General features: G+C 57.9%; 10 protein-coding genes across 10 annotated transcripts; 5 read left to right on the top strand and 5 right to left on the bottom strand.

Annotated features, from left to right (window-relative positions):
• Positions 1-473: 473 nt before the first annotated feature.
• SCHCODRAFT_02631328 (Nucleotidylyl transferase) lies at positions 474-2,169 on the bottom strand. Its single transcript, XM_003030586.2, has 4 exons — positions 1,835-2,169; positions 1,500-1,743; positions 1,261-1,407; positions 474-1,023 (listed from the first exon to the last, which is right to left on the bottom strand). The coding sequence occupies exons 1-4, from the start codon at positions 2,107-2,109 to the stop codon at positions 829-831; spliced, it is 861 nt and encodes a 286-aa protein (XP_003030632.1). The 5' UTR covers positions 2,110-2,169; the 3' UTR covers positions 474-828.
• Positions 2,170-2,906: 737 nt separating this feature from the next.
• SCHCODRAFT_02737267 (Nucleotidyltransferase) lies at positions 2,907-5,807 on the top strand (the record flags this gene model as incomplete). The annotated part of the gene is made up of 11 exons (XM_003030150.1): positions 2,907-3,218; positions 3,280-3,691; positions 3,839-3,918; positions 4,004-4,043; positions 4,117-4,272; positions 4,537-4,732; positions 4,899-5,044; positions 5,193-5,349; positions 5,496-5,549; positions 5,603-5,629; positions 5,699-5,807. The coding sequence occupies 11 exons, from the start codon at positions 2,907-2,909 to the stop codon at positions 5,805-5,807; spliced, it is 1,689 nt and encodes a 562-aa protein (XP_003030196.1).
• A 194-nt stretch (positions 5,808-6,001) lies between these two features.
• On the bottom strand, positions 6,002-7,433 carry SCHCODRAFT_02508763 (uncharacterized protein; the record flags this gene model as incomplete). The annotated part of the gene is made up of 3 exons (XM_003030587.2): positions 6,002-6,846; positions 6,904-7,150; positions 7,203-7,433. 3 exons carry the CDS (start codon positions 7,431-7,433, stop codon positions 6,002-6,004), a joined length of 1,323 nt encoding a protein of 440 aa, XP_003030633.1.
• A 911-nt stretch (positions 7,434-8,344) lies between these two features.
• SCHCODRAFT_02546656 (uncharacterized protein) lies at positions 8,345-9,793 on the top strand (the record flags this gene model as incomplete). The annotated part of the gene is made up of 8 exons (XM_050343643.1): positions 8,345-8,447; positions 8,509-8,551; positions 8,605-8,797; positions 8,846-8,948; positions 8,997-9,144; positions 9,199-9,310; positions 9,356-9,442; positions 9,536-9,793. 8 exons carry the CDS (start codon positions 8,345-8,347, stop codon positions 9,791-9,793), a joined length of 1,047 nt encoding a protein of 348 aa, XP_050199192.1.
• Positions 9,794-11,564: 1,771 nt separating this feature from the next.
• SCHCODRAFT_02631311 (uncharacterized protein) lies at positions 11,565-12,438 on the top strand. The gene is made up of 3 exons (XM_003030152.2): positions 11,565-11,728; positions 11,827-12,130; positions 12,187-12,438. The coding sequence occupies exons 1-3, from the start codon at positions 11,592-11,594 to the stop codon at positions 12,298-12,300; spliced, it is 555 nt and encodes a 184-aa protein (XP_003030198.1). The 5' UTR covers positions 11,565-11,591; the 3' UTR covers positions 12,301-12,438.
• Positions 12,439-12,518: 80 nt separating this feature from the next.
• Positions 12,519-13,917, bottom strand: SCHCODRAFT_02508258 (uncharacterized protein; the record flags this gene model as incomplete). Its single annotated transcript, XM_003030588.1, has 2 exons — positions 12,519-12,655; positions 12,729-13,917. The coding sequence occupies 2 exons, from the start codon at positions 13,915-13,917 to the stop codon at positions 12,519-12,521; spliced, it is 1,326 nt and encodes a 441-aa protein (XP_003030634.1).
• Positions 13,918-14,475: 558 nt separating this feature from the next.
• Positions 14,476-16,055, top strand: SCHCODRAFT_02631307 (uncharacterized protein). The gene is made up of 5 exons (XM_050345654.1): positions 14,476-14,988; positions 15,045-15,100; positions 15,157-15,281; positions 15,340-15,563; positions 15,646-16,055. Exons 1-5 carry the CDS (start codon positions 14,584-14,586, stop codon positions 15,724-15,726), a joined length of 891 nt encoding a protein of 296 aa, XP_050199191.1. The 5' UTR covers positions 14,476-14,583; the 3' UTR covers positions 15,727-16,055.
• On the bottom strand, positions 15,803-16,552 carry SCHCODRAFT_02340162 (uncharacterized protein). Its single transcript, XM_050342427.1, has one exon. It carries the CDS (start codon positions 16,459-16,461, stop codon positions 15,973-15,975), a length of 489 nt encoding a protein of 162 aa, XP_050199190.1. The 5' UTR covers positions 16,462-16,552; the 3' UTR covers positions 15,803-15,972.
• On the top strand, positions 16,553-18,421 carry SCHCODRAFT_02340174 (uncharacterized protein). Its single transcript, XM_003030154.2, has 5 exons — positions 16,553-16,858; positions 16,904-16,978; positions 17,029-17,548; positions 17,601-18,096; positions 18,151-18,421. The coding sequence occupies exons 1-5, from the start codon at positions 16,644-16,646 to the stop codon at positions 18,327-18,329; spliced, it is 1,485 nt and encodes a 494-aa protein (XP_003030200.1). The 5' UTR covers positions 16,553-16,643; the 3' UTR covers positions 18,330-18,421.
• On the bottom strand, positions 18,315-22,933 carry SCHCODRAFT_02631305 (DUF221-domain-containing protein). Its single transcript, XM_050345653.1, has 16 exons — positions 22,665-22,933; positions 22,568-22,612; positions 21,785-22,518; positions 21,529-21,715; positions 21,174-21,308; positions 20,823-20,963; positions 20,658-20,769; positions 20,540-20,608; positions 20,423-20,486; positions 20,301-20,372; positions 20,180-20,251; positions 20,119-20,128; positions 19,922-20,065; positions 19,801-19,870; positions 19,363-19,751; positions 18,315-19,309 (listed from the first exon to the last, which is right to left on the bottom strand). Exons 1-16 carry the CDS (start codon positions 22,764-22,766, stop codon positions 18,794-18,796), a joined length of 2,862 nt encoding a protein of 953 aa, XP_050199189.1. The 5' UTR covers positions 22,767-22,933; the 3' UTR covers positions 18,315-18,793.
• Positions 22,934-22,953: the final 20 nt, after the last annotated feature.

The raw sequence follows: 22,953 nt of genomic DNA, 5'->3' as shown, positions 1-22,953 counted from the left end.
AAGCAGGCGATGCGTATCCAGCCAGCTTGGCGCAGGTGGGGCATATCGGGGCAAGTATGACCTTTACGACAAGGCAGCGTTGGTCGTCGATCGCGGCCTACGACGGACAGGGAAGGGATCATCAGAAGCTCAGAACGTCTGGGAAGCATTGAGGGTGTTGGGAGATCGTCTGCTTGCCCCTTCATGTCCGGTTTTGTGCAGTCCGCGGAGCACCTCGAATGCTTCAAAGGAACTTGACTTTACCCAGCGCGGCGTCCTTCCAGTACAACAAGGCCCATCGTCCCAGCGTAACAAGCGTGTTCGAGCGCAACAACGCCTAACCTTGCTGCAAGCTCCGTGGTCTTCCTAACAGTAAGCTCCGTAGCTTCATCAAGACTCACCTTTTCCAGTCAGCCCCGGTATCTTCACGTAACCTTGACATACTTGCACGGCGCTGACTGGAAACTGAAAGCCACTTTCCCCTCCCGCTCAATCATACTATGCGATATGCCGATAGATTGATTACGAAGTACGAATAAAGAAGAAAACATCCTGCCTATATAAAAAGCGTAGTGAGGTCGTGTCCGAGGTGAGAGGAAGCGTATAGAAGGGCGAGGAGAGGGACGTGATGAGTGTGGTGTAGGATGTACACAAGCGGGGTGCAGAACGGGACACCCATCGTAGTACAAAGGTGGACAGATAGTGGTACATTGATCTTGAGAATTCTCTTCTTACCCCCTCTATGACGGACTCCAGGCCTAGATGATATGTGGGTGTGCACACCCTCCCTATAAGGAGGGGAGCTACCCCTATAAGGAGGGGGCTACCTGCGGATGCGGGACTCCAAGTCTATGCCTGCGCGCACGGCCCGTCCGCACTCGGCGTTGGCGGCTGCGGCTTGCTACTTGACGGGCCAGAGAACGAATCCGACTTGCGCCTCTCCGCCGTATCGTCCTGGTATAGGTGGTGCTCCTCGATGTAATCCACGACCGGCGCGGGCAGCAGGTAGTGCACAGAGAGGCCGCGCTTGAGGAATAAGCGGACCTGAGGGGAGGAATGATGAGCAGGGAATAAGAAGGAGATGAGAAGGTGGATCGGATGATGATGGATAGAGAGGAGCAGCGCGGGGATATCGAGGCAATGAGAGGGGGCAGAAGACTTGATGTGAAGGAGATGGGAATGATTGGCCACATATGCATGTCCTCGGGCAATAGCGGAGATAGGGGCGCAGGATCGGGCATAGGGACGGTCGCACGACGGGACGGGGATGGGAACGCTGACCTTTGTGCTCGACACATCGTTCTGAATGAGCTGAGAGACCATATGGATATTATGTCGCCATCGCGCGAGGCTGTCGGTCGCCTGGTCCATCCCGGACCCTTGCCGCTCGATAATCACCGCGCCGTATCGGCCGAGAATGTGATCGAGCTATGTAGAATAGAAAGAAGCCAGCAGAAAGGGAATGAGAGAACGCAGTCAGTCAGCACCGTTCGTGACGCAGAAAGTAGAAGCAGACGCACGTCCTCGTAGCTCCACACGCCGGGCTCGCTCATGGTGCTGATGAGATCGGATCCGGCGAGGAGCATGACGCGCACGGTGCGGTGCTCGCCGTCTTCGGTCTGGACACCACCGAGGACGGTGTTGACCTGGTAGTCGAAGTGATCGAGGACAACGGCGGTGCGCTGGTAGGACTGGAAGGCCTCCCACGGGTCGACCATGAGCCAAGAAGATGTGTGCTCGGCGGCGAGGTTGCACATGTTGACACTGACGCGAAGGTGAGTAACTGGGTGCCAACGCGCGATCGGGGCAGAGGAGGGTGATGCGCGCGCGCCGATGGGTCGCCAGGGAGACTCACCGGTGGTGTGCGCTGAGTAGGCCGGGCTTCTTGTACATGTCGGAGACGGGGGAGAGGTAGCCGCCGACGATCTCGAAGTCGGTGTTCTGGCGCACGTAGTCCTTCGCCATCTCGAACATGCGGAGGTGGAGGAAGGTGACGGGGCTGAAGGAGCCGCACGCGACGAGGACGATCGGCGTCTTGCGCGGGTCGCGCAGGACGCGGCGCAGGCGGTGGTGCGGGAAGGAGTAGTTTGGCGGGTTTGTGAATTCCCTGCGCGGCGGGGAGGCGCTCATGGTGGCAGCGGCTCTGGACTGAGGATTGCGGGGGAGGAGGAGAGGGCTGGCGCGGCAGCAATGATTGATTTGGTGCTGGACGAGAGGGCGGAGGACAAGGAACCGGTGCCTGCGCTCGTCACACTATCTGTGACTAGGATTTGGTGGCGAGCGTGACTCATGGTGTCAGCGGCTTCGTTCCGGACTCCCGCGCGCTGCCGTGTCTAAATTCCGCTTCGGACCTATGTTCATCGCATCGCACGAATGCAGAAGAGAGTCGGAAGATCCAAGAAATATTGCTTGTGGGATCGTACAGTCTTCTTGTGGTCGGAAAGCATGCTTTCAAGCTAGTCATTCCCTTCCCGAACGCACCGGTACCTTTATCACTCCGATCCTCACTCAGTCTGACCAAGATAGCCGAAGCTCATTCATTGCCTTCATTCAGCACGTATTCATCCAGCTCGTCAGTACAGAAGAGCTTGAGAACCGCAGCAGTACTTCCACTGTGACGAGTTGCACAGCGCACATGACCCCAACCTCCTCTTCACGGACATCCGCGGGTTCCGTTCGCGCAGAGATCACATCCTCCCCCGCTTTATGGTCAGGGTCCTTGGTCGTCTGACCACCTCCTCATAACCATTCGGCAAACCCCATCACTTCAACCATATTATTTCCCAAACGGGATGTCCTCTTGTGACGCCGCTGTCGGCGCGCCTCATGATCATCGTCAACGTCATCGTTCCCGATGCGCCGTCCTTCTCGCGCTCGACGTGAATGCGTCCCACTAGATAAGCAACTGTGTCTTGTCTCCGACCTCCATGTCCCCCGCGAAACGCTCACGCTCGTCCTCGTACGCGACCTCCGATGAATCTGACTACGCACCTCGCAAGCGACAACGGTCGGCGTCCTCTTCAGACTCATCGGACGAACACCGCCGTCTGAAGGTCTACATCGTCCAAGCGAAACTGGATTCTGACGAGGTCGCGCGGCTGTATAACCTCGTCGAAACTCACAGCGTTGATGGCGGACTGGACTTTGAGCTCGCCCCGAACCCGAACGTCGCGGATGTGATTGTCACTGCGGTGCGCATGCGGAAACGTCTTGAGCGGCATGTCGACTGGGAACTAGCGGTAGGTCTCCTTCTTTACACGAGCCTTCATGGTATATTTACATATGGCTCCCCTCTCCCAGAAATCAAAGTCTCTAGTCACCCCCGACTGGCTCACAAAATCCGTCGAGGCCAACGAACTCCTCCCCTGCGGCGACTTTGCCGCCCTCCGCGAGCTGCGGGACCAGACCATCAAACATTGCCCCGGAGACAACGACGGTGACACCATATCTACCGCGCCGACGTCTGCTTCTGCTGCCTCCGCCTCCGGTCCTGATATCAGAGCCACTGAATCACAGATAAACCTCCAACCGCCCGCTCACGAACCAGCCCTCCCCAAGCTCGACTACCGCTCCCGCTACGCCTGCTGCCGCGCCTCCCCGCTCGTGTGCCCGAATCAGAATCTAGTCAGCCGCCTTGCCATCATTCGGCGCTCGCGCGAGCTCGAGGATGACAGGATCAGCGCGCTCAGCTATGATCATGCGATCGGGGTGAGTATATTGCTATAAGCTATACTATATTATACTATTAGCAGCGGGTCATCGTCTTGCTAACCTCCCTGGCGGGAACGGTAGATGATCAAATGTAAGTTCTTCGAAGGTGTGCGTCTTGAGGACATGAAACTGAATCCACATCCCATAGCCTACCCATACGAAATCACCGAAGACCGCCTGAACGACGTGAGCAAACTCCCGCACATCGGCAAGAAGATGATCGCGAAGGTGAGCTGGCTTTTGAGTATTCGCTATCTTCAATTTTTCCGAGTCCGCCGTCGTCAATCTCTCCGCCAGCTCACGCAGCCCCCAGCTCGAGGAATACGTGGAGACGGGGGATATCGAAGAGGCTGGTAAGTCGTTCCCCGCCTCTCTTGTTGATTCTCCTGCCCTTCCTGATAATTCCATACGCTGACCCCCACCCAGCCACCATCGCCGCCTCCCAGCGCTTCCAGTCCCTCGAGGCCTTTACCGACCTCTATGGCGTCGGCGCGACGACCGCGCGCAAGCTCTACGCCGCGGGGTGCAAGACGTTCGAGGATGTGGAGAGGTATTATGGGGTGGATACTGGCGCTGGCAGAGGTGAAGGGGATGAAGAGGATGGAGTGGATGGAGTGGAGGGAGAGGATGGAGAGGATGGCGAAGGCGAGGGAGAGGATGGAGAAGGCGAGGCGCTCGAAGACGTTATTAACGACGCCTATATCCCCGAGGGGTGGTCGCAGGACAGTAACGGGAAGACATCTAGCAGGAAGAAACCCCGGTCTGGCAAGGGGGCTCGTACTGGCAAGGAAGCCCGCTCTGGCAAGGAAGCTCGGTCTGGCAAGGAAGCTCGGTCTGGCAAGGAAGCTCGGTCCGGCAAGCAGGCTAAACCCTCTACTACTGCTAAACCCAAGATTCCCTCCATCACACCGCGCGTCGCGCTCGAGCTGCGGGAGGACCTGGCGCAGCGTATCCCGAGGGGCGAGGTGGAGGCGATTCATGCGGCGGTGGTGCAGGTGCTGGACGAGGTGCGCCCGGGGTGTGTGACGGTGGTCGTTGGGGGGTGAGTGAAGTGGTTCCTTCATGAGCATGAAGTGCTTCCATCAGGAGCATAAGGTGCTTCCTTCATACGCCCGACGTGCTTCCTACATGAGCATCATGCATCTCTACTTCGTATATTCGAAAAAATACACCGTAAACCCACAAGCTGATACTCCGCTCCCCCCCAGCTACCGCCGCGGCAAGTCCCTCAGCGGCGACGTCGACATCGTCATCGGACACCCGAAGCTCAGCCCGACCGGGAAGAAGGTCAAGGGCCTGTCCAACCTTCTCGTCGAGCGCCTCTTCGAGCGCGGGCTGGTGACGCATCTGATGTGTGAGTGACTTCGTCTTGCACTGTCCTGCGTCCTCCTTTCCTGTCGGCGGTCGCGTATTTTGTCGGCGTTCGAGTGCCGTTTATCTGTCCCTCCGACTTTGCACGCCATTTTTTCCTGCCACTCTCTCGCTGACTCTTCCTTCCTTAGACCTCTCCGGCTTCCACACCCCCGACGTCTCGCGCTCGGTCCACTGGGACGCGCTCGAGAAAGCGCTCACCGTCTTCGTGCTCCCTGGGGGCGTGCATCGGCGCGTGGACCTCATCTTCGCAGCCCCGGAGGCGTATTGGACGGCAGTGGTGGGATGGTGAGTTGGGCTTCTGCTCGAATGTAGTGTGGCTGTTGGATGCGCTGCCGAGAGCCCGGTGGTTGTAGTCGAGATTCGGGAGCCTGGAGCCGAGAGCAGCATGCTTGCGGTCGAGAGACAGAGCTGTTTTACTGAGCTTACCATAGGACCGGCTCGAAAACGTTCGAGCGCGATATCAGGCGGTGGGCGGCGGATCAGAAGTGCGTGCGAGCCAGTATATGTGGATGAATAGGCTCTCATTGACGGTCTGCAGGGGACTGAAGTTCGATAGTACGGGGTTGTGAGTGAACTGGCTTCTGCGATCCTTCTTCAGGTTCTCGTTTACGCTCAATGTTGAACTTGCTTGCAGAACCCGACGTTCGAACGGCGAGATACTGTGCCCGAAGAGCGAGGAGGATGTCTTCCGCATGTTGGGGCTGGACTGGATACCGCCGACGTTGAGGAATGCGGATGCGTGAGGAACGAGTGGGGTCGGCGATGTCGATGAGGTGCACCTCAGGCTGCTCATGTCAATTCACGATTGAAGATGTGCACTGACTGCGCATAGCTTGTGAGAGCCGTCGAACCTCGTCGAGAATCAGACGCCGAGCAATGACGAGAGGTGGGATTAGCATCGAGCAAATGTATAGTACGAGCGGTCCAACCACCACCCTCAAAACCAGCCACCGAAAAGCCCAGAGCCCTTCTTCCCCTCTGGCCGCTTCTCCTCGTCCTTCTTGAAGAACGTCTCCCTGACCTCCGCGAGCAAGCTGTCATCGTGCTCCAGCGGGTCTTTCGCCGACGCCTGAGGAACGGGCTTCGAGGACAGGATGTTGGCAGCCACGGACGCGCGCTGCTTTTTCGGCGCGGACTGCGACCGCGCGGCCTGCGGTTGGCGGCGGGAAGGGTGCGTTGGCGCGATGCCGGCGACGCGCTTCGCGTTGACGATGGGCCGCTTGACGCGGGGGAGCTTGACGGCGTGGGCTGCGGCGGAAGCTTCGGGGGACGGGGCGGACGGCTCTGCGGGCGGAGGGGCCGCAGGGGCAGCGAAGGGGTCGACGATGATCGGCTCGCCCCTCGCGAAAGCCTGCGCCTCCGGGCTCGCGGTCGGCGACGGCAGCGGTGACGGCAGGTCGGGGCTGACCTCTGGCAGCGCAGACGCTGCAGGCTCCCCTCCAGCCGCCCCCGGCGTCGGTATCGGCCTCCCCAGCCCATCCACCGGTGTCGGCGCGGCGTCCAGCGGCCTGAACTCCCGCTGTGGCGTCGCTTGCGCCTCTGCGGGCGGCGGAGGGCGCGCGCCTGCCGGGTACTCGTACGGGTTCTGCAGGTTGAAGGCCTCCGCTGCGCGCCGGAAGAGCGCGCGCTTCGCGGGCTGGTCGAGCTGGCTGAGCTCTGTACCGGCGGGGGCGGGGTCGAGGCGGGCGAAGCCGCCGAAGGCGAGCCAGCTGCTGGCGATCTGGCGGCGGCGCTCCCGGCCGATCTGGCTGGACTCGCGCATGCGCGCCGTGTAGTTGGGTTCTGGGGAGGGGAAGGGGGTTAGTCGAGGACAGAGGGGCATGGGGGTAGGGGACGCACGCGATGGTTGACCCTCCGCGCCAATGACGCGCGTGCTGGACAGCGCGTCTGCATCCACATAGCTCTCGTCGCGGCTTGCTTTGCGGAGGAAGGGGGCGATGTTGGACAGGCGCGGGCCCCCAATCTGGGGCTCGATGGGCGTCGCCTCAAAAGTGACCCTGGGGTTCGCAGCGAGCAGATGCCTGGCCGACTGGTCCGCGAAGGTCACCCAGAGGTGCTTGCGGTATAATTGGGGGCATTCGCTGTCCTGCCGGGTGCTGTGAGCGGTAAGGATGTGAAGGACAGAATAGCAGACGCACATGGGCTATTCTATGCTCCAGCACGCGTCCGTAGCGCTTCTCTATCGCCCGCACGACCGCCAGCGCGTTGGCCATGTTGTCCAGGGGCGCGGTGACATGGAATAGCGCACCCGGACGCTCCTCCGCGCCAGGCGCATTCGACAGTCGCGCGACCGTAGCTCGAAGACTCGAGTTGGTGCGCACACCGGCTCGCCGTAGCGCTTTGGGAACGGTAGGGCGCGCTGTCAGCATCGCTGTCGTGGTCGTCGCCGTCGCAGACAACGTCGAGAAAACCTCGTCCGCGAGCGGCGGCGCCCGGGCCGAGTGCCGGATGTGCGCCTCGGCTAGCAGGATCAGCGCCTGACTCTTTTGCTCCCAACTTCCATCTCGCTCCATAGTGATGCGCTAAATGCATACCCTTTCGAACAGGCACCCCCATCTGCTGACCTGTAGAATTCTACATCTTCTGCACGGCACGGAAAGACACGATACACCCTCTCGCTGCTTCATCAGTTCATGCAACCTTCAACCTGAACGAACGGGCAGTACAAGCCTAAGGTCGACATAGAACATCGAAATGACAATCCATGATTAAGATTCCTCATGGCTGTCCTCTGCGGCTCGAAATCATGTTCAGCAGCGGAACAACCGCCTCGCATCGATCTTTTCAACTTTGTCCCAGACAGCGCTCAGCGCTCGGCACCTCATCTCAATATACGGACCTCGTGGGCATCGGCGATTTCGACGGTACGAACGGTGTCTTTGAACTTGTTCATCTCCCACTGCGCTCCTTGCACATTTCATGACTCTCCTGTTATTCATAGGATGGATCTTTCTGATATGATACTTTGTCAATCTTCCAGTCTCTTCTGCGTCAACATGGAGCTGATCCGCTCTCGTTCAACGACCAAGTTTTGCCAACAATCCCTCGGATTATGCATGCGTTGTGCGGGATTCTGAAGCCTTGAGACGTCTTCTATCCGTCCCGTCGAGTTGCTTACTAAATCATCGTGATGAACTTTGCTACTTCTGTCGACGGTCCCGAAGCTGCGAGTGGACCTCAAGGGGCTCTCGTTCCCGTAGCTCTTTTTTGCGTGGGGTATATATAACTCCTCACCGTAGCGATCGGTCTTGCGGTCCCTCGTTCCAGTAACCACATCCAGATGGCGAGCAGCGCCGACACGAAATATTGGCCTTTGACCACGTACGACGTGGCTGCGCTGAAATATATGACGACTGATGTTGTCGTTGACTTTGCACTCTACGGTAAGTGTCCACAAGGTATTCCATAGCAGTCGCGGCGTTGACTTATACGTTCAATGGACAGGTGTACAGGCCACGATCTCTATGGCAGCCATAACTATTCTCGCGTACGCGCATGCACTGGCGTGCCAATGCAGTCTTATAGATTTTGGCCTTCCAGACGTCGGCATGGTCGATCGCACTTCACACTCGCAGCCATATTGGGGCTCTTCCTATCGTCCACGATCTCGATCGTTGCCAACCTGATATTATATCTCATGCAACTTCCGACGGCGCTCGGCACGTCGGAGCGCGCCATCGACGATTCACTGTTTGCTCTCAATATCCTGATCGGTGCAGCTCACGACCTCAACGTACGTTGCGCATTATTTGAACCGGGCGATCTACTCAATACGATGCAGTATATTCTAAGCGATGCCGTCCTTGTCTGGCGAGCTTGGTGTTTATGGCCGGAAAGCCGCCTGATCAAATGTATATTGACACTTTGCATCAGTGGAAGCGTCGGTGAGCGATCAGGCAAGAAATGCTTGTGCTATATTGAACCATTACAAGGTGGCGGCATTGCAGAGTGTGTATGGGCATTCTTGCCAGGCCCATCTGTCATGGAAAAGCTCGAGAGCAACACGCAGCTGCTTACTAGGCTGATCCCCCTCCTCTCGACCAATGTCGTTGCAACGGTTCTCATCGGGACCAAAGTAATGTAGAAACGCCAGTCGATCATGTTCTTCAAAGAGGGCTAACCGTGATACGACAGTCAATACCGAAAGGAGATCAAGAAATTCCTTGGCCTCTTCGCGCAGAAAACCAGAACGGAGATGATGCTTCTGCTGCTCTTTGAATCGGGACTCGTATATATTGCCTTCTGGGTAAATTTCCGTCGTCTTTTGTGCCTCGACGCTTACCTGAAATAGGTCATCAGTGGTGTCTTGGCCACCGTTGCAGACGATGACCCATTTTCCAGCCTAAGCATCTTCAACAGTGTCGCCCATCACGTCGCCGTAAGTTGATCGTTGCTATATAGCCCCTCCTCATCTCATCGACCCGACTATCAGGGCATCTAACCCACTTGCGTATTATTCGCGACCTTGCAGAGTAATACGACCCAGACATTACTCAGTGCTCAGGTGTCCGCCGTCATGCGCACTGTGGTCACGCCTGAAGAGCACGAGGGTGCGCTGCAGTCGGACACAATGCATGAATCCCAGCCTTCAGATCCCGCTGGAGCATGCGACATCGAAGCGCAGAACAGTTGTGCTGGCAGCGTCTCCTATTCGTCTGTCCCCCACGGTCGCGAGAATCCCCGGCCATGCGAGGGCGTTGTTGAAGCGGGACGCGAGTCGCCCCTATGACTCTGAGCTGATGAGACTGGTTTCCGACCTCTGCTTGTTGATCTTGCTTGTGGTTCCGTATAGGTGCTTCGCATGCACGGCTTGCTCCGTATAGAAAATCTGTTTGTGGCGCCGCCTCAACTTGATCTCCTCGAAGCGAAGCAACACCATCACCTTGCCTCAAGATCGTAGTTCCGCGCGCATGCAACAACGGCCTTCATACTTGCTCACGATTACCGGGGCAAGCCAACGTATTCATGACGTCCTGCCACACCGCAGCTTCTCATGAGCGGACGTCGCGCGCTTGCGGGCGATACATCGCAGCTCGAGTGCACCTTTTATAAGGAGAATTGAGTGATAGTTATTCACTCTAGCATGCCTTCTCTCCCGCTTGCTGTCGAGCGGCCAGCCGCAGCCGTCCAGTATCAGGCAGTTGGAGGCATAAGTTACGACTGACCCACTCAGCCACTGCTTCGCCTAGCGTTATACCTGACATGCGTCTTGCTCATCGTCATAGAGGGCACGACATAATCGCTGCTCAGTGCACAAATCTCGCAAGCCATGTGCTTCGCAGGGAAAATCGAGGAAGACGACGAGGCGCGAAACCTGCCAGCGGACGCAGACAGAACATAAACCTCTCAGCTTACGAGCGCCGACAGCGGCTTCAATGTCAGGCCACTGTACGCGCATGGTGATACTCTTCACGGGGCATCTGCCCATTGTGATGGAGAGACTTCTCGAGCATCATGGGGCCATGTTGAGGAGATTCACTGGCAGTAGGAAGAAAAATTGCTGTTCACATGTTGAAGAGATAAGAATTTCCGTGTAGCCAGTCCTGAATGCCAGCTCTTCAACGATGGTCGAAGTTCGGAGCATGATTCTGATGAGGGCTTGAACCCAGAATCGGAAGCAACACGGCGCAGCGGGTGACAAGAAATTGCCGTGACACTGCCGTGACAGCCATGCACGGCCGTGCATGGGCCTACAATATACGACCATTGCCATGACCGTGTCATGTCAATCGTGCGTTGTACGTGACACTGGCCATGACCATGGATACAGGAAGGTCTCTACGTCAGTAACGACAGAGATATGCAACTTATATCTTGCTTTGAATCTCTACCCGTCTGATCACGCACGCGACGTCCCTTGGCGGCATCGGTGCGTCAACTGAACGAGTGCTGGTCCATAGAAGAGAGTCGTAAAAGTCAAGACAGCGTATATGATGATGTAAGTGTGTATGTGCTACCCGTATGTCCACAAATGGCCTCAGGAAGGACTTGTCAGCCGCGCCTACTGCCATGAAGACCATGCCACAGCACATGGACGGGCCACGACTGCCGTGCAGATGACCATGCACAACCATGATGTGGCTGTGTTGGATTCCGTGACATCCTTCTTTCCTTGATTGTGACCCGTTTAGGTGGCGGCAAGAATGGCGTCTAATCGTCTCTTGAGGGCAACATATCGGCAGTCCAGGATGGCGAGGACCCATTTAGATGCAAACTGCGTCGAATTGCCCATTTTTGGGCACCAACGAGGAATGAGCGAAGCAACAATGACGAGTCACGAAATTTGGGTTTTCCCATTTTTGGTCCATATGGAAGAGATGGTGCTCATGAGCTTGTGGTACAGATGAGCGAGCGTCAAAATGAGACGGACATGGGTAGGAAGACTTTGAAGTATCGGAACCGTGACATGGTCCTTGCACGGCTCTGCATGGCTGTCACGGCACGGTCACGGCAATTTCCCGATGCCCCGGCGCAGCGTGCACATCATGATCGCGTCGGGCGCTTAACGTGCCTTGTCCCCTCCCGCCATGTCGCGCTACAGGGACGCGCTGAATGCGCTCTCCGCGCGGACAGGCGCGCCCATATCCTCCCTCGTTATCTCCTTCGGCCTTCTACACGAAGTCACGGCCATCGTCCCACTGGTGGGAGTATTCTACGCGGCACGGTACGTACGCGATCAGGTCCCTCTGTCCCCACACTGCTCTCCTCCTCTCCTTCAACTCACACTCGCACTCACATTCCCGGTCCCCCCATCCTCCCCAGCTCCTTCGGTCTGGGCGAGCGCGTCGTGCAAGCCGTGATTCGGGACACGAACCCCTCGACTACATCCGAGGACTCCCCCACGCTCGCCTACGTGCACCGCACCTTCCGCGACTGGGTCGAGCAGGGCGACGCATGGGCCGAGCGCGTCGGGAGGCGGTACGGCGTCTTCGGGTTCGAGAAGCGCGCGCCGGGCGCGGCTGCGTCTGCCTCAACCGACGCATCTGCCTCTCCCTCGACCGATGGATCACGACCACGGATTACGGGCGACGTAGCGAACGCGGTTCTGGCGTATGGGGTGACGAAGGTGAGCGTCCAGTGCTCGGTCAGTGCGGTGTAGCAAGAACTCAATTCCTTGCGCAGGCTGCTGCTCCCTTGCGGGTAGCCCTTTCCCTCTATCTCAGCCCGGCGGTTGCTCGCGGCGTCGTCATACCCATCACTCGCACATTCGTTAATGTCTTCCGGCGACGAAAGTGATCAGTTTACGGATCGCGAACTGGGTTGATCATTGTCGGAGCGGACTACGACTTCAATTATTACGGTGCAACAGAAATGGTATGGATGGATGTGTAAGTACAGATGCTCTAATTCTATGCATATTTATAAGAACAGGAAGAGGATTGTCTCGCAGGCAAACGACGATTGATCCGCCGGTGAACGATAATTTCGCGAGCATAACCACAAACAAGAAAAGATCACGAATACTCAGGCGTCCAATAATGCTTCGTGAAGAACGTGTGGATGGGCAGCCGCTGCCCACCGGGCTCCGCGCGCGGCGTCAAGAGGTCTAAATCTAGTGACCAGCCATATTCTTTCGACGCCTCCGATAGTTCTGCGTGGGCGTTAGTCAAGGGTCACGAACACACGACATCATAGATGAATGTCGGCGAGTAAAAAGTACTCACCTGTAAACAACGTTCCCGCCTCCGACCTCTCAAGGACACCGCCGATTAACGGTGGCGGTCTATCATTTACAGACTTAGCAACAGTCTGCCGATACTTCTGGCTCCAGTGCGCGTTCGCGTCGAGCATGGCTTGCCCGCCGCCCTTCTCCATGACGCGGAGGACGCTGGCGACGCCGCCGGGACCGGGGGTGGTGATGATGTCGAAGTTGCTGCCGTATTGGTTCTGCGCGGACCCCCGACCGGCCTCTGCATATCGTCCGACCTCCGCGTACCGCCCGAGGTCGGCGAAGGCGTCTCGGGTAGACTCGAGACTGGCGAGAACTCCCTTCTCCTCGTCGGCTGGCTCCCAACCCTCAGGGCCGGCGAAGGGGTCGTCGTAGACATCGTAGGGGGTCATGGGGCCCAAAGAGTCGGTCGAGCTGAAGCAAGTGGTAGAGTGCGAGAAGTTGGGAGTGGAGGTAGTCGAGTGGGAAAGGGTTGGCGTTGAGGTTGAGGTGGAAGTGGATGCGGTGCTTGATCTGGAGTCGGTTGTGGCTATCGAGGACGCATAGGCGCTCGAGCGCTTGGCGATGTTGAAGGTCCTGTCGATGGTATCAACAGGTGCAGGATCCGCTACAGGAATCTCAACGTTGTCCACCGGTGTATCGACCTCAGGAAGAGACTCCAGCGTGAGCTCGCCGTCCTGCAGGGCTTGCAACTTCGCCTCCAATGCGGCACGCCTGCCCGCCAGTGCCGCCTCTTGTTCCTCTACACGTGCTCTCCACTCCTCCATTCGCGCTCTCCTTTCCTCCAGGCTAACGTACTCGCTCCCGACCGTCGCGGCCGCGTACGCGCAGGCGGCCTCGACGAGGGAGCAGCTGTAGACGTGTGACCTCTCCGCTTCGCCCAGGTCCTCTTCCAGCCCGAAGCCGGGCATACAGGAGCATGGAGCGCAGCGGGAGACGAGGCGGGTAGGGCGCTGAGGAGGTACGGGTGCGATCGTCATTGTGGTGACGTTCGCAGTGCTCGTCGTGGTGTTGATGGACGAGAATATCGGCCGTGCAGACGCGAGCATCGTCGCCTTCGGGGTCGACACCGGCGCAAAGCATGGTGGGATCTCCGACTCTGGTATCGGAATGGGAAGGGAAATGTGCGTTGGCTGGATGCGCCCCGACGCCTTTCGCCTGCGCCAAATCTGTGGAAGGGGCATGATGTTGAGCAAGGCGGAAAGAGAGGGATATGGGGGGGAGGGTCGTCTGAGGAAGGCTCGCTCTAAACGTCTAAGAGGAGCAGGGGCTTGCTTTCTGGTCTTTAGGGGACCCAAAAATCGTCCAACGCGTACCTATATACTCTCCGACAAAGTCTAGGAGACGCGCATGGCGTCAGCGCAGCCAGCGCCGTTGAACAGCAATAGTCGGGTCGGAAGCTGTCGCGCCTCAGACATCACTGCTGAAGAGCTGGAGCTCGCCTAGTGATGCGCTGCCGGGATCTGAGGCAAAATCGAGAGCGATGCTCCGAGGCTGGTCACATTGCTGCCGCGCGCGCGGTATCATTTCCACTTTTCATGTCAGTGCTGGGCAAATGTCTCAGTAGTACGAGGGAGCGGGAGGAAATGCTGGGTGGCAGGAGGAGGAGGAGGGCGGTGCGACGTCATTGAAAGCGAAAGCTTCCGCGTTCCCACGGTTCGACTTTTGGGGGCACGTGCTATCTGTTCTCACACACGCACGCGTCGTGCACGCGCGAGCGCGGGGAACGCATTGCTGAGCTCTCGTCATCGACGTTCATTGGAAACGGCGACGGTGAACAGAACACGAATTCTTCCTTGACCGAACTCCTGCTTGATTCTATCTCAACTGGGTCTGTAGCCCCTGACATCATGGCGCCAGGAAGACATCGCTCCCGCTCGAGGGACGCAGAGCGCAGGCGCTCCCCCAGCCCACAGCGGGACTCGCGACGAGGTGACGACCGTAGACGCTCCAGGTCACCACGCAGGCGGCACAGGAGCGCTAGCTACGAGAGGGACCGGAGCAGAAGTCCTGATCGGAAGAGACGGCGAAGGGACCATTCGCGGTCACGATCGAGGTCGAGGTCAAGGTCCAGAGATCGGAGTAGGCGAGATGTGAAGGGCAAGCGACGGCGGGACGAGTCGGCGTCTAGTAGCTCGTCAGAAGAGGAGGAGGACCGGAGGCATAGGCGACACAGAAAGCATAAGCGCAGCAAGAGCGAGGAGAGGGAGCGCAAGGAGCGGAAAGCGCGGAAGCGGGCTAAGAAGGAGAAGAAGGTGCGTGGTGATACCATGCGCGTTGTACTTACGCTCATCATCATTCTCCCCTGTAGAAGAGGAAAACGGGCGCAGCAGAATGGGGGAAATACGGGCTCATAACGGAGACCGAGTGCGCTATCGTCTCATCCATCATCTTTCCTATTGTCCCTCATATCTATCCCCTAGCATATTCTCCAAAGGCCAGGAGTTCCACACGTGGCTTCTCGAGGAGCGCAAGATCAACCCGGAGAACCTCACGAAGGAGCAGAGCAAGAGAGAGTTTGCGCGCTTCATCGAAGACTTCAATACCGGTGCGCCACTCTCCGTCTCCCTCAAGGGCCACCCCTCTCACTGACCCTCATCCCGAAGCCACCCTCCCACACGAAAAGTTCTACAACATGGACGCGTACGAGAAGCGCATGGACGCAATGCGGTCCGGTCAGACGCTCACCCTTCCCGATGACGGATACGACCCCAACGCGGACATGAGAGCCTTAGCGGGCGCGCGGAAGAAGAAGGCCTCGGAGGCTCCGAGCTATCTCAGCCGCGATCAACTGGAGGAGCTGAGGAAGGTGCAGAATGAGAGGGTTCAGGTATGTGCGGGAGGCATTCTTGATTTGTTGGATGCGTTGTATGAGTTTCCAACGTCCGTAGGGTGCTGACTTGGTTGTACAGGCCGGAAAGATGAAGTTGCTTGGCATGGATATCAAGCCGAGCTTCGGAGTACGGATGGAGGAAGCGGAGGACGAAGAGTAAGCGTAGGTGGCGAGATGTCAATGCGCTAGGCAAACAGCATCTAGCCGTGCATAACACCCTCGGTATGCGCTTCGAGGATCTAAGTGTCACATTGAGGATCCGAGTGCTGCACTTCGCCCCGAGGCGATGCTGCAAGCCGAGCTCGACGGCGGACCGAGGCTCAACGGGTCAGAAGGACACTGACCACGGGCGTATGCGACGGAGGGCGGAACACGGACGGAAGGACTTCGCTCTTCCGAGATGGCTTTAACAATTCCGAGATGTATAAACCTGCGATACAAGCATCCGACGTTGTGTTCCGCCTCGCGCGAGTTGCGAGGACATCGTCATACCGATGCGTGAGGACAACGTCACACCAATGCGCGAGGACGTCGACGGTACTGATTGCTGTCGCAAAGGCAGTGCGAGGCCGACTGATTGCGAGTCGGGCGGGATTCTTGCTTGTTTCTGAATCTGGCGCGAATCCACCGAGTTTCGGCACGATGATGTTGTATCACGAAGAGGTGTTTGGTACGCCGACGAATAGATCCCTGGTACTTCAGTGGCGGTCTCAGCCTCGGACTCGCATACCCACACTCGGTCAGCCATCAGCGGTGGTTTCGCAAACGACCCGCGCCACCCAGCCGCTCGCTTATGGTCGTCCTCCTGAATGATTTCCTCGCGATTGATACGAACCCGCCCCCATCGCCCCTCAGGCTGTCGCTCTGCAACATGACACGCAGCGCGCTCCGTCATCAGCGTCAGAGCGTCTCGCGCAGGGGCCCGCCGTTCGCATCAGCGCACCCACTGCCCGCACCCACCTGCGCCGGGTCCTGCGCCCGCCGGGTATATACCCCAGGGGGCGGCCGCCATACCCCGACGTGACGGGATATCTCCCCAGAGCTGCTCATCATCGTGGCTTGTTCTGAACCACTATCATGACCGTCCATCGTCCGGTATCGACCATGACTGCGTCGGGCTCGCGGCCCCAGCCCGCTAAGCGCGCCGTGGAGGGGGAGGAGCTGGAGAGCGATCCGCACGACTTCTGCAACTCGTTCTGGGGGCCGGGGGCGTCTGCGGCGACCGTGGTGTTCTCGCGTATGCGCAGCGGGATGCGAACGACAGAGCAGTTGCGCGAATTTTGGGAGGAAAGGTGAGCGGACGGCTTGCTCAGAAGCACCGAAGTGAACATTAGCAGAGCTCAAATAGAAGAGGAATACGCTGCACGCCTGGCACGTCTAGCACAAAAGACTATCGGGGAGGATGAGATAGGGTGAGCTTGCCAACGCGAGGATAGACATGAAACTGACGAGCTACATACAGAGAACTCCGCAATTCCCTTGACACCATGATGCACGAGACGGAGGAGCAGGCGGCGGCGCACGAGCTGCTCTGCTCGCAGATCCGCACCGTGCTGGAAGCGCACACGACGCAGTTCCTCGCGAAGCAGAAGGAGCACAAAAAGCACAAGCAGACGCTCATGGAGCGCAACCTGAAGGCGAAGCAGGCCGCGGAGTCGCGCGTGGTGAAGGCGCGCGAGCGCTACGAGGGCGACCGCCTCAAGATCGCGTCGTACACGCAGCAGATGGCCATCACGCGCGGGCAGGAGCTCGAGCGGCTGCAGGGGAAGCTGGAGGTTGTGCAGCAGACGATCAAGACGAACGAGCGCGAGTTCGAGCAGTATACGCGTGCGCTGGGCGACTTGGTGCCGATGTGGGAGACGGATTGGAAGGAGTTCTGTGATTTGTGCCAGGATTTGGAGGAGGAGCGGATGGACTTCATGAAGGACGTGATGTGGAACTATGCGAATGCGGTGTCCGCTCTCTGCGTCTCTGATGATCAGGTTCGTACAACCCTCCTGCAATTGATGGATCGCTCCCTCACGATCTTCACAGTCCTGCGAGCGCGTTCGCGTAGCGTTGGATCAGTTTGACCCAGAGAAAGATGTCGAGGACTTCGCGCGCCAATTCGGCACTGGAAATGCCCTCCCCAGCGCGCCTACCTTCGTCCCCAGCACAGGCCAAGGCGCCTCTTCCTCCAGCATCATCGCCAACCCCGTGCGGCGGACCGCGACCTTCAACCGCCGCTCCCGACGCTCGACCATCCTCGCCAGCACTCCTTCCGCGCTACAGCGCTCCTTCTCCCGCGCCATGCCCCACAATCGCAGCGATAGCGTGAACGCCGACGATGGATCGTCCTCGAGCGGCTCGATGCAGTCGCGCGAAAGGCCGAGGATCGTCACGGATGCGGCCTTGCTGAATGGGAACGGCAAGCGCGAGTCGCAGCCGCTCCCCATACCGGGACCCGAGAGCGCGTATCCTGCACCGCAGGTACCTGACTTGCCGATGACGAGGCCGCCAGAGCACCTTGGCGGCCGGATACTCTTTTACGGTGAGTGCTCTGCCTGGCTGCAGCGCAATCGTGACGTGCTAACCTTTCGTGTAGTGAAGGCATTGTATGATTACACAGCAACAACCGACGAAGAGTTTGACTTCCAAGCTGGCGATGTGATCGCTGTGACTGAGACACCCGACGATGGATGGTGGTCGGGTGAGCTTCTGGATGAGGCACGAAGAGAGGAAGGAAGGAATATTTTCCCAAGCAATTTCGTCTGCTTGTTCTGAGTGTTGTGTATATACCATCGTGGCCCCCGTGATACCTATTCTACTTATTCCACGTACCCTATCACTCGTTCCTTGCCCTTAATCGTCCTGCTCTGATCGCCCTGAAAGCCGAGAACCAAAGCTGAAAGGAGAAAGAAAGGCCTTTTGACAATTGCGCAAGCACAAAGATACACATGTCAAGTTTCTACACGGTCCGCCTCTTGTAAATAAATCGTGCATGTCCGCAGTGCAATGTCCCTAGGATTAGTATACCAATATAGGGTAGATCATGATACAGGCCAGCCACACCCCGCGCAACAACCCTTGTATGTAGACAAACAACTTCCGCTCGCGTCGCGCGATGCGCCGCGAGGAGCCCAACAACATCCGTTAGTAGAGATAAGTAGTAAACAAGTGAACGGCGGTTGGGCGGGTCGAGCGCAGGGTCCTGCTCAAAGCGCGGGTACAAAAGAGCACTACCGCTCTCATTGTTGGAACCGCCCCGTGCCGCGCCCGGCCATATTCTGCGTCGGCGCGCCGTAGTCGCTGCCGTACCCCGACGGGTACTGCTGCTGCTGTGGCCTCGGCGGGTACTCCATCGCCGCCTCCGGCCCATAGGTGTCGTAGGACATATTCCGGTGCAATGGCGCTTCCCGGAATCCTGCTGTCGAGTGCGCGGCCATCGGCTCTTGGTAGAGCGACGGCGGTGTCCCGAGCGTATTTACGCTCATGGACGAACCGTGCTGGACGAACTGCGCACGCGGGTTGAGCAGAGGCTCGTGCGGCGAGTCCATATGCGCAAGCTCAATCTCGGACTGCGATGGACCTTGTGCGAGGTAGTTTTGGTACCGGGCCGCGTTCAGGTTGGCCTGGCTGTCCGTCATGTTGTAGTTGTACATGGACGGCGCGTCCAAGATCGCTGTTGAGGTCATCGACTTGGCGTCCCAGTCCTGTTCGCCGCGGTCGCGCTGGTACAGCGCAGGATCGTACTCCAGTTGCGCCTGCGAATTCAATTAGACACATCATGCAGTCCACGATGACGCGCAAAACGCACCTGGTCGATAGCCGCAATCCTGATGCCGCCCTGCACAACCTGCGCCTCCATCTTCTTCCCACCGTACTCGTCCATCTTGACATCCTGAGACGCCATCTTCCCACCATACACCTGCCCAAGAAGCGGCATCATGTTCTTGTGCAACATCGGCGTGAACAGCTCGGTGTGCAGCGCCGGGTGCCCGAAGCGCTTCTCGAGACGGTTGCCCTTCAAATCCGCGCGCTCCGAGTGCACCTTGGCGAGGCGGAGCTCGTCGGGCGTGGGCTCGTAGTGCTTGAACTTGTACACGAAGGTGCGGTTAAGGTAGAGCTTGAAGATGAAGATGAAGAGGATGGGCGGCAGCGTAGAGCACCATTCAAAGGTGCTCCATCCAGTCTGAAGGCCAATTGCTGGAAGGCATGTAAGTACATGTCAGTGGCCCACGGTTGAACGACTTACTCAAAGTCATCATCGCCTGCATCAACAAGACGGTGAACAAAAGCCGGTTGATGACCACGTTCCACAAGCGCTGCATCCAGTTGAGCATGTCACTGGCTTAGCAATCAAGATAGCAACGCACCCCTCCGGACTCAACCTTCGACACGAAGACGAACATGAGCTGATACTTCTGCACGATGGAGCTCATCCAGAACACAATCGCCGCGGCCAGAGCGACCAGTGGCGCAAGGGGCGCGAACACAAGCGCAACAGCAGCCATGAAGAGCTAGAACGACGAAGTGAGACGATGCGCGATGCCACATCAGTAATGCAACCGACCGTGTTCGAGCTGTATGTGTGAATCAGAGACCGCAATCGCAAGGTACGCATAGAGACTTACTAGTAGATGGCGTATTGGAACTCGGGTGGCTGCGTCCACTCCCGGATATCACGCGGCGTACGGCCAAAGACACTGGAAGAGGTTAGCACAAGGAACCCGCAAGTCTATGGAGGGTACGTACTGAGTCTTGAATGAGAGCCAAACCAGGTTGATGACCTGCGCCAGATCGAACAGGACAAGGAAGCCACGCAACCTGAGCGCAATAGTCAGCTTGTTTCACTGCGCGCAAGCAGCGACACGCACGGGAAGTAGGTCAGCCAGTACGACGACTGGTCGATATACGTCCTGTTGATCGTGTCCGGAAGAGCTGAACGCGACCGTCAGCCTTGCGCCACAGGTTTCGGGCAGTCAGCCACGTACTATCCAAGTTATGGATGATCTCCGAAAAACTCTTCTTCCCAACCTGTCGGATGATCTCCTTCACGCAGTCTACCCCATTGTTAGCTTGTACGATCAGGCGAAAATTGTGTAGACGTACTGAAGATAACACCGATCAGGGTGAAGACAACCAGCTGCGAGATGACTAGGAAGGCGAAGTAGCGCGCGACGACTGCCCGGTCGAGGCGAGAGTGCGTTAGAGCACCCATATACTGCAACGACGTCAGTTACCATTCAAAAGAGCTGACACCAAGATGTAACTCACCCTCGTCAGCTTGCGCATTATGATGGGCAAGAAGAATCCAAAGAGCGCAGACACCGTCGGCGGGAGCACACCGGACACGAAGTTGAACGAGCCCGAGCTCTCCTCTTGCCATTTTTCCAGGAAAGGTACCCAAGTTGTCAACTGCGAGCGGATGATTAGCTGAGCTCAGGTATCTTACGGACGCAAGCAAAAGAAGCAGAAATGGTGATAAAATGATGGTCGAACAAGAATGCAGGTGGACCGTCGGGGATGTGCTAGCGCCGGAGGGCTGATACACTGACAACCGACGAATGCGCCAACGGGCGGCGAGAACGGGCCGCAAGTACGACGGAGATCAACAACGCAACGCACCGAGGACAAGTTCGCCAAAATCGAGATGATGAACAGCGGGACCGTGTTGAAGAAGCAGACGAGGACGAGGATGGCCGTTCCGATGGTCGACTTGCGCGCCCGCTCGCCGTCCGTCATGTTCATGTTGCGCCAAACCTGTGCGGTGATGCGAGGTGAGCCAAAGTAGCGGTGCAGTCAGATCACAATGACGGGTTTGGGACGGTGGGAGCTCGCGCGCTCGTGCGAAACGATACAACGAAGTCCCAAAGCGGCGACCTCGGTGTACCGCACCCAAAACCGCGGATAAGGGACGAAGCCTCGGATGAGTGACGACGCCTCGCATACCGGCCCGATCATGTCAAAGAGCGCAACTCACAATGTCCTTGGGGTTCGGCGCAAGGGAGATATCCGTGCCCTTGGGATGCTTGTCGGAAAGAATCTTCGCGACGACGTGCGCGTAGGGGACCGCTGCCATGCTTGCGAAGCCGTAGTTCTCGGCCTTGCGGGTGTCGATCTGGCGGCGGTACTCTTGGATCGCGCCCTCCATGCGGCGCAGTTTGTCACTAAAATTTGGGTGAATAGGGGAAGCAATGAAAACCTTGGAAACGGAGGGGGAAGGAGGTTGAACTCACGAGTAGTAGTCGATCGCGTCGAGCTTCTTGCCACCCATTCCCATGAACCCGCCAATCCGGATGGTGGGCCGCTTCTTGCCGATTTTGCCACCCTTCAAGTAGCGAACGAGATACTCCTCGAGTTGCCGGACGGTATCATTGTGTAGCTCGATCAACTCGGGTAGCTTCCCGACCTTGCGACCGATATGCACGCTTGTGGTGGGATACGGAACCTTGACAGACTCGAAGATCGCCTTCAAGCCTTCGTCGGACTGGAACTTCTTCGGCACATTTCGCACAGCCAGCGTCCGCGCGTAGAAAGACTGCTGGTACTCCTCTGAGTGAAACCAGGCGTGGCGTAGCCGGACCATCTCGCGCCAGTGCACATACACGAACGCGATGATGAGGAAGGTGATGAGGTAGGTAACGGCGACGTGGGCAAAGAGGATGTTGCCGGAGACGTCGCGGATGGTGAGCATGCTGAGGATGTCGCGGCCCTCCTTGTCGACGTGTTTGAGGTTGTAGTAGACGTTGATGGGGATGAGGATGCCGCAGCCGAGGACGGCGATCCCGGTGAAGAGCCAGCGCATCATGCGGAGGAAGCGCAGGAAGGTGACCGCGTCCAGGCCGACCTTGTCCATGAGCTCGGGCTCCTTCGTATGCACGAGCGGGGGGAGCCAGCCGAAAAGGGAGTTGCTGATGCGCGGAGGGGGCTTGTTGCCGACATGGTACTTGACTTTCGGCTCATAAATAATCTATCCGGGGGTGAGTACAGGGATGGGGGAAGTAAATCTGTGTGCGCACCTTGTTCTTGGGGCGGAGGATGTTGAATGCGAGGACTGTGACGACCTGGGTGGCTGAAGCGTTAGCTGCGCACTATGCGCGGTCGCTAGCCACTCACGGAGATGACCGACATCAGCGCGACCTGCGAGGCCACGGCTTCGGGCGCCAGCGTCCGTGAGTCGTCGTTGATAAGGTCCCCAGCATCGTCTATAGCGCCCATTGCACTGTCGTTGCGGGTGTCGTAGAGGCCAAGGGCCGGTGGTGGGTTCGTAGGTGTGTGAGATGAAAGGAACGAGAATCAAGATGTTGGATAGATAAAGCAAAGCTACCGGGCCTTGGTCCGTCGGATTTTGACGAGGATGAAGTTCAAGGGGAACGCCAAGTTGGAGGCAAGCGTGACGACAGAG

Source organism: Schizophyllum commune, assembly GCF_000143185.2.
Source record: "Schizophyllum commune H4-8 unplaced genomic scaffold SCHCOscaffold_8, whole genome shotgun sequence".
NCBI lineage: Eukaryota > Fungi > Basidiomycota > Agaricomycetes > Agaricales > Schizophyllaceae > Schizophyllum > Schizophyllum commune.
Note: the sequence above shows the minus strand (reverse complement) of the source record. Positions and strands in the feature narration are given on the sequence as shown.

What these genes read in the sequence shown, in the direction of transcription:
- SCHCODRAFT_02631328 (XM_003030586.2), bottom strand. Translation starts at nt 2,109, where the DNA reads ATGAGCGCCTCCCCGCCGCGCAGGGAATTCACAAACCCGCCAAACTAC. An exon ending in CTACTCAGCGCACACCACCG is followed by an intron (nt 1,744 to 1,834) that starts GTGAGTCTCCCT and finishes CCTTCGCGTCAG; the next exon opens with TGTCAACATGTGCAACCTCG. An exon ending in ACGATGTGTCGAGCACAAAG is followed by an intron (nt 1,024 to 1,260) that starts GTCAGCGTTCCC and finishes TCCTCCCCTCAG; the next exon opens with GTCCGCTTATTCCTCAAGCG.
- SCHCODRAFT_02631311 (XM_003030152.2), top strand. Translation starts at nt 11,592, where the DNA reads ATGTCGCGCTACAGGGACGCGCTGAATGCGCTCTCCGCGCGGACAGGC. An exon ending in GGAGTATTCTACGCGGCACG is followed by an intron (nt 11,729 to 11,826) that starts GTACGTACGCGA and finishes CATCCTCCCCAG; the next exon opens with CTCCTTCGGTCTGGGCGAGC. An exon ending in TGGCGTATGGGGTGACGAAG is followed by an intron (nt 12,131 to 12,186) that starts GTGAGCGTCCAG and finishes TTCCTTGCGCAG; the next exon opens with GCTGCTGCTCCCTTGCGGGT.
- SCHCODRAFT_02631307 (XM_050345654.1), top strand. Translation starts at nt 14,584, where the DNA reads ATGGCGCCAGGAAGACATCGCTCCCGCTCGAGGGACGCAGAGCGCAGG. An exon ending in CATCGAAGACTTCAATACCG is followed by an intron (nt 15,282 to 15,339) that starts GTGCGCCACTCT and finishes CTCATCCCGAAG; the next exon opens with CCACCCTCCCACACGAAAAG. An exon ending in TGCAGAATGAGAGGGTTCAG is followed by an intron (nt 15,564 to 15,645) that starts GTATGTGCGGGA and finishes TTGGTTGTACAG; the next exon opens with GCCGGAAAGATGAAGTTGCT.
- SCHCODRAFT_02340162 (XM_050342427.1), bottom strand. Translation starts at nt 16,461, where the DNA reads ATGACGGAGCGCGCTGCGTGTCATGTTGCAGAGCGACAGCCTGAGGGG.
- SCHCODRAFT_02340174 (XM_003030154.2), top strand. Translation starts at nt 16,644, where the DNA reads ATGACCGTCCATCGTCCGGTATCGACCATGACTGCGTCGGGCTCGCGG. An exon ending in CGCGAATTTTGGGAGGAAAG is followed by an intron (nt 16,859 to 16,903) that starts GTGAGCGGACGG and finishes GAACATTAGCAG; the next exon opens with AGCTCAAATAGAAGAGGAAT. An exon ending in CGGCCGGATACTCTTTTACG is followed by an intron (nt 18,097 to 18,150) that starts GTGAGTGCTCTG and finishes CCTTTCGTGTAG; the next exon opens with TGAAGGCATTGTATGATTAC.
- SCHCODRAFT_02631305 (XM_050345653.1), bottom strand. Translation starts at nt 22,766, where the DNA reads ATGGGCGCTATAGACGATGCTGGGGACCTTATCAACGACGACTCACGG. An exon ending in CGCCGAACCCCAAGGACATT is followed by an intron (nt 21,309 to 21,528) that starts GTGAGTTGCGCT and finishes ATCACCGCACAG; the next exon opens with GTTTGGCGCAACATGAACAT. An exon ending in GATCATCCATAACTTGGATA is followed by an intron (nt 20,487 to 20,539) that starts GTACGTGGCTGA and finishes GGTCGCGTTCAG; the next exon opens with CTCTTCCGGACACGATCAAC.